Below are 12,294 nucleotides of genomic sequence, written 5' to 3' on the forward strand. Positions count from 1 at the left end.
ATGGTCAAATTTGAAAAATGACATGTGTAGTACAATTTGTTATTTCCCATATTTGAAGTTTAGGTTTTAATCCAAATGGCTTATTAAGTATGAATGTTTATGACTTTCAAACCAAATGATCAAAATCACAACCATTTCTATGCCTATTTTCATGATGTGTATTCATTTTTTTGCAGAGAGGTGCATATTTCCATGTCAAACAACATTGTAAAAGAGGTCAACAACTTTTTATTAATTTTTTATTGAATTTTCTAAATGCAAATATTGTTTTTTTTGTGAAGCAAGTATATGAATATGGTTCAAGATAGCACCTATACAATTTGCACACAAATTATACCATATTTATAAACATATAGACCAATTTAGTCCTATTCAATATTTGTACATTATGTGAAACATAAAATTATAAAAAAAAATCATGTTCCAAGCCATCAGTGGCGGGCTCTCTGTTATGACCGTCAGTGATACTATTTGGGCCAATCCATTTTGGGTCCAAGTACAGAACCCACTCCTTCATTCTATATAAAAGGATCTAATAACCCTAACCCATCCATCCTATCCTTTTCTCTCCCTCTGCGCCGCCACCCCCACTGCATCCCTCGTTCCTCCCTCCTCCTCCCGCGAGCCTCCCTCTCTCTATCTCCTCCACCGGCGCCCGCGAGAGCCCCCGCGCCGCCCCACCGCCTCCGCGCGCGCTCGCCCCGCCGCCTCTCAGCGCAAGCTCGCCCTGCCGCCACTCCTCGCGAGCTCCCCCTGCTGCCTCTCCGCGCAAGCCCGCGTCGTCGCCCTCTGCGCGAGCTCGCCGTGGCTCCTCCTCCCCACCGTCCGCCGCCATCTACAGCGGCGCCATCGGATCCCCCAAGCCACCTCCGCTTGAGGCGAGGAGGGCGTCGCCGAGCCGTCGGTAAGTTCCCTCTCTCTCTCTTCGTTCTCTCTCTCTCAGGCTCTCTTTTCTCTCTCTCTGCAGCCGGAGGGAGGCGCCGTCGCCAACGACGAAGAACCGCGCGCGAGGAGGAAGTTCCGGCTCCGGCCCGCCTCGACCGCGCGGATCCGGCGTTCACGGCCTCGACCAAGGAGCCGCCGCTGCCATGGAGGGCGATGTGGCTGAATCTGGTGAGGGAGAGCTTCGGATCTTTTTTCGTTATTTTTTTGCGATTTTTACTGCTGTAATCCGTGATTTGGGGTGCTTAATATGTGATTTGGGATTTTTTATTCGGCCACGATCAAAATATGCTGGCTTGTGGCCGGCTTTTTTTTTAAATCGCGAAATATGTATTACTGTCGTCATGGGTGTCAACCGCCACTGATGGTGGCATCATTAGTAACGGGTAGAACGACCGTTACTGATGATGCATCATCAATAAAAGGAAGTTAGTGACGGGCGGGACGCCCGTTACTGATGCACTTTTTCGACCGTTACTGATGATCTTTTCTGTAGTAGTGACCCCTTGCATGCGACATGCATATGGATGGATGACTGGCTGCATGCATGCACGGCAAGTTACGAGGAGCTAACAAGGGATGTAAAACGGAGCGAGACGTGTGAATTTTACTAAACAGACTTTTATTGGAGCTAATTAATTACGGATATGGTACTCTTTCTTGTAAACAAAATTGCACTTCGATCGCCTCTCAGCTCGGCAGGGCCGTATCTAGTAATTCGAGGCCCTGGTGCGAAATGTAAAATGAGGCCCCAAATTTATGGAAGCCCGGAAAACTCACGGACAAAGAATCATCTTGGATGTCTGCGATGTGAATTTCTCGGTTGTAGCAGAAGATGACTGGGGCAAGCCGGCAAGGTGGCGGCCGACGAAATCACAGAAAAATCAGTTAAATCAAATACTTTAATCGATAAGCCAGGACGGTTAAGACATGTTGCCGGCTGAACGTGATGGACATCTACGAGAAAAGTAGATCTTTTGCCCTTTTCATTTCCCCTTAGGAGACTTTCTTTTCTATTCAATGGGCCTAGAAATCTGCATCTATTGTTAATTTAGTAGTTAATTAGTATTAACGTTAGATTTGGGGGCCCTAATTTTTGGAGGCCCTGAACATTTGCCCACCCCCCACCTGCCACTATACGGCCCTGCAGCTCGGCACCGATCGATCGAGCTTGCGTTGTGCCGTGTGGTGCCAGGTAGGTTTCCTTCTTGAAAAAACATCGAGAGAATATATAGTTCAAATTTGTCATGATTTTAGTTCAAATTTGAATGCAACTTACCTAGCGCCCTAAGGGTAGAAACAGAGAGAATATATATAGTAATTTTTTTTTGTAATTGGTCAAATTTGAAGAAGTTTGACTTAGAGCAATACTAGAACATCTTATAGTAGTTAGGAACAGAGTCAATACTTCATCACCCACTTAATTCAATTTTTCAAAAACAAGAAGACACCACCATTAATACAATATGCATATAATATTATTACAAAAATTTACACCCAAATACAAGTTTGACCATGAATAGTCGCGGATGCAGATTTGAATGTAATTGTTCATAGTCTAATTTTTGTGAACAAAGGTGTAGACTTGATTTGGATTTTAAAATCAGGACTAATTTGACATATGGCGCTGCAATTTTGTCGAATTCAAAAAAATACCAATATAATAAAGCAGATTCTTCAAAAAATGTCAATACCATGAGTTGAAAGATGCCACTGCAGTCGGACCCACCGCCAGTCGGACCACTCAAACTCCTCGCTGGTCGGTTCCGCATTGACCAGGTAGAATCGAAGCCAAGGATCTCATCTCTATCGTCGTCTGCGCATCCAACGCTCCATGGCGCCCGTACCATAGTCGGTTCCCTCTTCCGGCCCTTCCTCCCCTCCCCGCACTTGGTCCACATAGACCGCGGTCACCCCCACAGGACCCCACCCCATACACCGCCTCCACGGGTCCACGCGCCCACCGGCTCACGATAGCCGACCCGGTGCACGATACGCCTATAAATAAACCCCTACCCCCTCCCTCTCGCCCTCTTTCTTAGACGCACCCTCCTTCCTCCCAGATCCCCTTTCCTCTCAGGAGGCGGCGATCTGCTCGGATCGATCGATCCGGGTCGCGGTCGATTTCAGCCGCCAAAAGTGAGCGCGCTCCGAACAGTGAGCAGCCGTACGGCCGCCGAAGCTTCGCGCGGCGGCGGCGGCGCGCCCGCAGCGGTGCTGGGCAGCTGCCCGGTCCGAAACCCTAGGCGGTTGGCCGGCGGCGGCGGCGCCGAGGGGCCGGGATGGACGCGAGGTTCCCGTACTCGCCGGCTGAGGTGGCCAAGGTGCAGCTGGTGCAGTTCGGCATCCTCAGCCCGGATGAAATCGTAATACCCGCCTCCTCCCCCCGCCGCCGCCTCTGTTTGATTTCTCTCTCGGTCTCGAGTTGGGAGTGAGTGGAGCCGGTTGTGTGTGGGCTGGTTGCTTAGTTTGGAGTTCTGGATGGAGGATGAACTGTTTATTGGCGGTGGTTGTTCGGTCCAATTTGTGGTGTTTGGGTAGCGAACTGGGCGGATTTGATCTGGGAAGTAGAGCTTAACAGCTGACCATAACTTAACCAAGGGTTTTGACACTTTGAACGTATCTATGGATGCCGTTTGTCTCAGCCAGTGCTTTGCTAACTTGGGGTGAACTAGTATGCTTACAAGTTACAAGCAAACGGCCCTTAAACTGGAACTTCATACTTGTAAATTGTGAGCTCTATGGATTAGAGAAGTTGTGCTCTGTATTCATTAACAATTTGAGCAATATATGGAATGCTGTTGCCAGTTGTAGGATATCCGGTCAAGTTGAACTGTGTGGTTGTACTCCATGTACTATCTAATAGAAAACTACTGCTATTATTACTTGTGAGATATGAGTACATTTGGTTAATTTTGGGCTTGGTAACTATTATAACTTAATAGTGATAGATTCTGATTTGTAAGTATGCTTGAAGTTTGAATTAAAGGTGCACGCATCTGGTTACAAATATATGGAAAACGGATGCCGTTTGTCTCAGTCGGTGCTTTGCTAACTTTGGGGGAACTAGAATGCGTACTAGGAAAACGGCCCTTAAATTGGAACATCGTACTTGTAAATTGTGAGCTCTGTGTGTGTATTATCAATTCGAGCAATATATGGAAACTGTTGTCAGTTGTAGGATATTCGGTCAAGTTGAACTGTGCAGCTGTACTCCGTGTACCATCTAATGGAAAACTACTGCTATTATTACTTGTGAGATATGAGTATATTAGGTTAACTATTATAAATAAACACTGATATATTCGGATTTTAAGTATGCTTGAAGTTTGAATTGAAGGTGCACGGTGTTATGCTGTGAACTTTTGGAGTTAAAATCCACTTCTGTTGTTAATAATAAGATGGACTTGACAGGTTTTACTAGTACGATTATTGGGTTCAAATAACCGTTGTAGTGAGGGGAACGGAGTTCCTCATTAACTAGGGCATATGGAGTGCCAAAAGAATCAAACATTTTAGGATTGAATTTGATGGAGATTTTGTGTTGTTTTACCTCTTTGTAGAGACAAATGTCAGTGGTGGTGATAGAGTATGCAGAGACTATGGAGAAGGGGAAGGCAAAGCCTGGCGGTTTGAGTGACCCTCGGTTGGGTACTATTGACCGGAAGGTTAAGTGTGATACATGCATGGCTGGAATGGCTGAGTGCCCAGGCCACTTTGGCCACCTTGAGCTCGCCAAGCCGATGTTCCATATTGGCTTCATCAAGACCGTGCTCTCCATAATGCGATGTGTATGTTTCAACTGCTCCAAGATCCTCGCGGATGAGGTACATGGCCCCTCTGTTGGTTGGTTTGTCACTTCAGGCGTGTTCATTCTACTGCTAGGCTATTAGACTGAAAGGAGTCCTTAATATGCCAGACATGCTAAACTGACGCTATAACTCATAACGAGCTTTATTCTCACCGTTGGTCCATAATGCAACTACAATTGTTTTTCCACTTTATTTAAGTTTGTGCAATTTTGCCCCTACTCCCTCGTAATATTAATTCTGGAATTTATAGAATCTTTTGAGCTACTCCCTCCGTTCGATAATTCTTGTTGAAATCTTACATGTATCTAGACACTTTTTAGGAATAGATACATCCATTTTTTGACAAATTTGAGACGAGAATTATGAAACGGAGGGAGTACGCATGATGAACTTGTAGATAACCGTTTCTTTATTCTTGTCGATTCGGTAACTGCAACTCAAATTTGAAGCCAAGTCTTTTGTTTGAAATTTCTATCTCTTTGATAAGTTCGACATTGGTATAACTACACCAAAGAAAAAGATAGTGTTCTCTTGGTTTGCATATCTTGTAGAGACTTGCCTGCCTTCTCAAAACTGCTAATGGCTTCCTTATGAACTGATGAGCTAAATTATACTCTGCGCGACTGCGCCTGATAAATCTGCGTACCAATTCCTATTTCATTAAATAATATTATTGGTAAAATAATCAGAACTGCGGAGCCTGATTATGTACCAAGTTCAGTGTTTTCCATAATCCTGAAAAGGTTCTTGCATTTAACTACTGCACATCCTATGGTGTGACCATTTATGGTTACGTGTCTTGGTCTTGGCATATGTTATTTATGAATGATTTTTGCAGGATGATGCCAAGTTCAAGCAGGCTTTGAAAATCAGGAATCCAAAAAATAAATTAAGAAGAATATATGATGCTTGCAAGAGCAAAAAAATTTGCGCTGGGGGTGATGATCTTGAAGTTGAGGATCAGCAGGATACTGATGAGCCAGTGAAAAAAAAAAGAGGTGGTTGTGGTGCTCAGCAGCCAAACATCACAGTTGACGGTATGAAGATGGTTGCAGAGTTTAAACAGACGAAGAAGAAAAATGATGATCAGGATCAGCTCCCCGAACCGGTGGAGCGGAAGCAAATTCTCTCTGCTGAGAGGGTATCTACATTCTCTTTACTCAGTTCAAGCAGTTTTAAGTATATTCATCTAACCATATGGCTTGTCGGTTTGTTTGAGCAGGTCCTCAATGTTCTCAAGCGTATAAGTGATGAGGACTGTCTTTTGTTGGGCCTGAACCCCAAATTTGCTCGTCCTGATTGGATGATATTGCAAGTCCTTCCAATTCCTCCACCGCCTGTGAGACCATCTGTCATGATGGATACTTCTTCCAGAAGTGAGGTTAGCCCAGTACTACTAAAGTTCATATGAGTCCAATTGATTGTTTTGGAAGGAGCACACTTTCTAACCACTGACTGTATAATATTGCCGTTCCTTCTGTTTCTACAGGATGATTTGACTCACCAATTAGCTATGATAATTCGACATAATGAGAACTTGCGGAGGCAAGAGCGAAATGGTGCCCCAGCTCACATTATAACAGAATTTGCTCAGTTGTTGCAGTTCCACATTGCAACGTACTTTGATAATGATCTTCCTGGCCAACCAAGGGTGAGTAGGCAGTGCATTTCTCATATTAGTTACTGGTGGATAAGCTGTCGTAATTCTCTTCTATTGATTTTTTTTCAGGCCACTCAGCGTTCTGGAAGGCCTATTAAGTCAATTTGCAGCAGGCTAAAAGCAAAAGAAGGCCGTATCAGAGGTAACTTGATGGGGAAGCGTGTTGATTTCTCAGCTCGTACCGTCATCACACCAGATCCAAATATCAACATTGATGAATTGGGGGTGCCATGGAGTATTGCTTTGAATCTGACATACCCAGAAACTGTCACTCCATATAACATCGAGAGGTAAATTAATCTGCTGTTGTTAAGGCATGGTATGAAATCATTGTTCTTTTTATTGAAAACTGTGTGTAAATCTGATGATCCCAGGTTGAAAGAACTGGTCGAATATGGGCCTCACCCTCCCCCCGGGAAGACAGGTGCGAAGTACATCATTAGGGAAGATGGTCAGAGGCTGGATCTTCGTTATGTGAAGAAAAGTAGTGATCAGCATTTGGAGCTGGGTTACAAGGTTAGTACCAACATTGTTGTCGTAGCTGTTGTTTTAATTCAGACATCACAAAAGTTTTTAGCTCACTCATTTTGTGCTTGATTTTCTCAGGTGGAAAGGCACCTCAATGATGGAGATTTTGTTCTTTTCAATCGGCAACCCAGTCTTCACAAAATGTCCATCATGGGGCATCGGATTAAAATTATGCCCTACTCAACATTCCGCTTAAACTTGTCTGTTACTTCACCATACAATGCAGATTTTGATGGTGATGAAATGAATATGCATGTTCCTCAGTCTTTTGAGACCAGAGCTGAAGTTCTTGAGTTGATGATGGTGCCGAAATGTATTGTGTCTCCTCAAGCAAATAGACCTGTTATGGGTATTGTCCAGGACACGCTTCTTGGCTGTCGTAAAATCACCAAAAGGGATACCCTCATTGAAAAGGTTAACAGTACTTTCCTTAAACACCTTCAGTAGTAGTATTCTTAGTGTTATAGCTCAGTTCTGAAATTTCTTCCAGGATGTATTCATGAACATCTTAATGTGGTGGGAAGATTTTGATGGGAAGGTCCCTGCCCCTGCCATTTTGAAACCGAGGCCAATTTGGACTGGGAAACAAGTTTTCAACTTGATTATCCCCAAGCTAATCAACCTGATTAGGTTTTCAGCCTGGCATGCTGAATCTGAAAGTGGATTTATTACTCCTGGTGATACGATGGTCCGGATAGAAAAGGGAGAGCTTCTATCTGGCACACTTTGCAAAAAAACTCTTGGGACAGGAACTGGAAGTCTTATTCATGTTATTTGGTAAGTTTCTTGTAGAAGCTGCATTGTAGTTTCTAATACTTTCCACATGATCTTTTGCTAATGTGTTTTGGTTTAATTGTTTGCAGGGAAGAGGTTGGGCCAGATGCTGCGCGGAAGTTCTTGGGTCACACACAATGGTTGGTCAACTACTGGCTCCTGCAAAATGGTTTCAGTATTGGAATTGGCGATACAATTGCAGATGCATCTACTATGGAAAAGATCAATGAGACGATCTCAAAAGCTAAAAGTGAGGTCACGGAGCTTATTAAACAAGCACAAGACAAGCTGTTGGAACCTGAGCCAGGACGCACAATGATGGAATCATTCGAAAATAGAGTAAATCAGGTGCACGACTGTTTTTGTTTGATCTTTCTTTTGGGAAGTACTAGCACTCTTGGTCGACTTGTTTTAACATATGTCATTATTCCATGATAGGTTCTTAACAAAGCTCGTGATGATGCCGGGAGTAGTGCTCAGAAGAGTTTGTCTGAGAGCAACAATTTGAAAGCCATGGTCACTGCAGGCTCAAAAGGCAGTTTCATTAATATTTCCCAAATGACTGCTTGTGTCGGACAGCAGAATGTTGAGGGCAAGCGGATACCGTTTGGTTTTGTTGATCGGACATTGCCCCACTTCACAAAAAATGACTATGGTCCCGAAAGTCGTGGGTTTGTGGAGAACTCTTACCTCCGAGGTCTGACGCCGCAAGAATTTTTCTTCCATGCTATGGGTGGTAGAGAAGGGCTGATTGATACTGCTGTGAAAACTTCTGAGACCGGATATATTCAGCGACGGCTTGTGAAGGCTATGGAAGACATCATGGTGAAATATGATGGCACTGTAAGAAATTCTCTCGGTGATGTCATTCAGTTCTTATATGGAGAAGACGGTATGGATGCTGTTTGGATTGAAACACAGAAACTGGACTCACTGAAGATGAAAAAGGCTGAGTTTGATAATGTTTACCGCTATGAACTGGATGACGAGAATTGGAGGCCTACTTACATGCTGCCTGAACACGTTGATGATTTGAAGACGATTCGTGAATTCAGAAATGTGTTTGAGGCAGAAGTTCAGAAGTTAGAAGCTGACCGGTTGCAGCTTGGGACTGAGATTACCACAACTGGGGACAATTCGTGGCCTATGCCTGTCAACCTCAAGCGGCTTATCTGGAATGCTCAGAAGACATTCAAGATTGATTTGAGAAGGCCTTCTGACATGCATCCGATGGAAATTGTGGAAGCAATAGATAAGCTGCAAGAAAGACTCAAGGTTGTCCCTGGCGATGATGCAATGAGTATCGAGGCTCAGAAGAATGCTACTTTGTTCTTCAATATCCTGCTCCGTAGCACATTTGCTAGCAAGAGGGTCTTGAAAGAATACAGGCTTACAAAGGAATCGTTTGAATGGGTTATTGGTGAGATTGAGTCGAGATTCCTTCAGTCTTTGGTGGCCCCAGGTGAAATGATTGGATGTGTGGCTGCACAGTCCATTGGAGAACCAGCAACTCAGATGACGCTAAATACTTTCCATTATGCTGGTGTCAGTGCCAAGAATGTTACCCTTGGTGTTCCCAGGCTGAGGGAGATCATTAACGTTGCCAAGAAGATCAAGACTCCATCTCTTTCTGTTTTCTTGAAGCCTGAGGTGAGCAAGAAGAAAGAATTGGCTAAGAATGTTCAGTGTGCGTTGGAGTACACTACACTGCGCAGTGTGACCCATGCTACTGAGATATGGTATGATCCTGATCCTCTAGGAACCATCATTGAAGAGGATATGGACTTTGTCAAATCATATTATGAAATGCCTGATGAGGATATTGACCCGGATAAGATCTCCCCTTGGCTGCTGCGTATTGAACTGAACCGTGAGATGATGGTTGATAAGAAGTTGAGCATGGCTGATATTGCAGAGAAGATCAATCATGAATTCGATGATGACTTGTCATGCATATTCAATGATGATAATGCAGATAAGCTCATTCTTCGTGTACGCATTACAAATGACGAAGCCCCAAAGGGAGAAATACAGGATGAGTCTGCTGAGGATGACGTCTTCCTCAAAAAGATTGAGGGTAACATGTTGACCGAGATGGCCCTTCGAGGCATTCCAGATATTAACAAGGTCTTCATCAAATATGGGAAAATCAATAAATTTGATGAAAATGATGGTTTCAAACCAGATAATGAGTGGATGCTTGATACAGAAGGTGTCAATCTCTTGGCCGTGATGTGCCATGAGGATGTTGATGCTACAAGGACTACCAGTAATCATTTGATTGAAGTGATTGAGGTTCTCGGAATTGAGGCTGTCCGCAGATCTCTCTTGGACGAGCTGAGGGTGGTCATATCTTTTGATGGGTCATATGTGAACTACAGGCATCTGGCTATTCTTTGTGATACGATGACATACAGAGGTCACCTGATGGCTATTACTAGGCATGGTATAAATCGTAATGACACAGGGCCTCTTATGAGATGTTCTTTTGAGGAGACGGTGGATATCTTGCTTGATGCTGCCGTTTATGCGGAATCTGACTACCTGAGAGGCGTCACTGAGAACATTATGCTTGGCCAGCTTGCTCCTATTGGTACAGGAGGCTGTGGATTATATTTGAATGATCAGATGCTGCAGCAGGCCATTGAGCTTCAGCTCCCGAGCTATGTTGAAGGTTTAGAATATATTGGCATGACACCTGCGCGTGCCTCGCCTTCTGGGACACCATACCATGATGGAGGAATGATGTCACCAATGTTGAGTCCTAATTTCAGGTCTTCCCCTATTTCAGATGCTCAGTTCTCCCCATATGTTGGGGGCATGGCATTCTCACCTGTCCCTTCAAGCTACAGCCCATCCTCTGGTGGTGGTTACAGTCCATCTTCTCCAGTCTTCAGTCCAGGGCCAGGACAGGGATACAGCCCGACTTCTCCATCATATAGTCCCGCATCACCCAGCTATAGTCCCACTTCTCCATCATATACGCCTGGCTCTCCTAGCTACAGCCCAACAAGTCCGTCGTACTCCCCAACAAGTCCATCGTACTCTCCAACCAGTCCGTCATACTCCCCCACATCTCCAAGCTACAGTCCCACATCGCCAAGCTACAGTCCCACATCACCAAGTTATAGTCCCACTTCTCCGAGCTACAGTCCCACATCGCCAGTTTATAGTCCGACCTCTCCAGCATACAGCCCAACATCTCCTGCATACAGCCCGACATCTCCATCATACAGCCCGACATCGCCATCATACAGCCCTACTTCACCTTCATACAGCCCTACCTCTCCATCTTACAGCCCTACGTCTCCATCATACAGCCCTACGTCTCCTTCATACAGCCCTACGTCTCCATCATACAGCCCGACATCGCCCTCGTACAGCCCGACATCGCCTGCATACAGCCCGACATCGCCTGGATACAGCCCAACATCGCCGAGCTACAGCCCTACTTCGCCAAACTACAGTCCAACTTCACCGAGCTACAATCCTTCTTCGGCCAAGTACAGCCCTTCACATGCTTATTCTCCAAGCAGCCCAAGGATGATGAGCCCATACAGTCAGACTTCTCCAAACTACAGGTACTGACCGTGACCTGGCACTCCTCTGGTATTCTGTTCATTGCTCGCTATACTTATTTTGCTTACATCTGTTTCCCCAGCCCAACATCACCGACTTACTCGCCCACCTCGCCGTCGTATGCACAACCAAGTCCGTCATACAGCCCGACAAGGTGAGCCTGTCTTAATTCATCATCATTCAGAAGGAACACCTCGCTGTCGATGATGTGACACATTTAGATCTTCTGTTCTAACACACTTGCATGACTTGTGCAGCCCGCACACAACCTCTGGTGGACCTAGCCCGGATTATAGCCCAACCTCTCCAAACTACAGGTAAATGGATCAGGCTTTATGTAATCTGCCCACGATGAAAGTGCATTTGGCGTTTATGACAATCTCAATTTCTACTGTTCAGCCCCAGCGCTAGCTATTCCCCCACTGCACCGGGCTACTCCCCTTCGTCCACTGGACCGCAAACTACTGACAAGGACGACGACGAGAATGCGCCTTGAAGTCCCTGACCTGATGGAGCATGCTGCGCTAATGAGGAACTGCGCTGCACTACCTTTTTTGTTCTGTGTTTTTTATGGTTATGGAACTGCAGAGCCCTGCCTTGTCTGCCTGAGCATCGGGAGTTATTATGTACTCATTGTGTGCTAAAATAGCATGATTAGTCCCATAGGAACCGAACTTTGCCAGCTCGTGAGCTGCTCCTAGTCCTGTGACGCTACAACGCCGCTTAGCGGCGTCCATAGCAGCTGTTTGAAATAAACAAGTTGCTGATCTCGGTCCTATTGTTATGCTAAATGCTGTTGTTCAAAGCAAGTCTTTTCATTGCAGCTAGGGTGCTCCTTTTTCTGTCGTTCAATCAATGCAATGGTTTGGAAAGGACCTGTTTGATTCGGATAAATATTAGAAAAGAGTTCTCGCAATCGCAAGGTCTCAATTTTCGTTGCGGGTCATAATCTCGCCTCTTAGGTTGATCCCGCTCGTTTTCGTATCCTTTGATGTTACT

The 12,294-nt window shown here is 45.1% G+C and overlaps 1 protein-coding gene across 1 annotated transcript; it reads left to right on the forward strand.

The window, feature by feature from the left end:
* Positions 1–2,988: 2,988 nt before the first annotated feature.
* On the forward strand, positions 2,989–12,167 carry LOC100841250 (DNA-directed RNA polymerase II subunit 1). The gene is made up of 14 exons (XM_003573431.3): positions 2,989–3,308; positions 4,506–4,769; positions 5,593–5,895; positions 5,977–6,135; positions 6,244–6,405; positions 6,484–6,704; positions 6,789–6,930; positions 7,021–7,356; positions 7,433–7,719; positions 7,806–8,064; positions 8,155–11,297; positions 11,378–11,449; positions 11,553–11,612; positions 11,695–12,167. The coding sequence occupies exons 1-14, from the start codon at positions 3,225–3,227 to the stop codon at positions 11,789–11,791; spliced, it is 5,589 nt and encodes a 1,862-aa protein (XP_003573479.1). The 5' UTR covers positions 2,989–3,224; the 3' UTR covers positions 11,792–12,167.
* Positions 12,168–12,294: the final 127 nt, after the last annotated feature.

Source organism: Brachypodium distachyon, chromosome 3 (genome assembly GCF_000005505.3).
Source record: "Brachypodium distachyon strain Bd21 chromosome 3, Brachypodium_distachyon_v3.0, whole genome shotgun sequence".
Taxonomy (NCBI): domain Eukaryota; kingdom Viridiplantae; phylum Streptophyta; class Magnoliopsida; order Poales; family Poaceae; genus Brachypodium; species Brachypodium distachyon.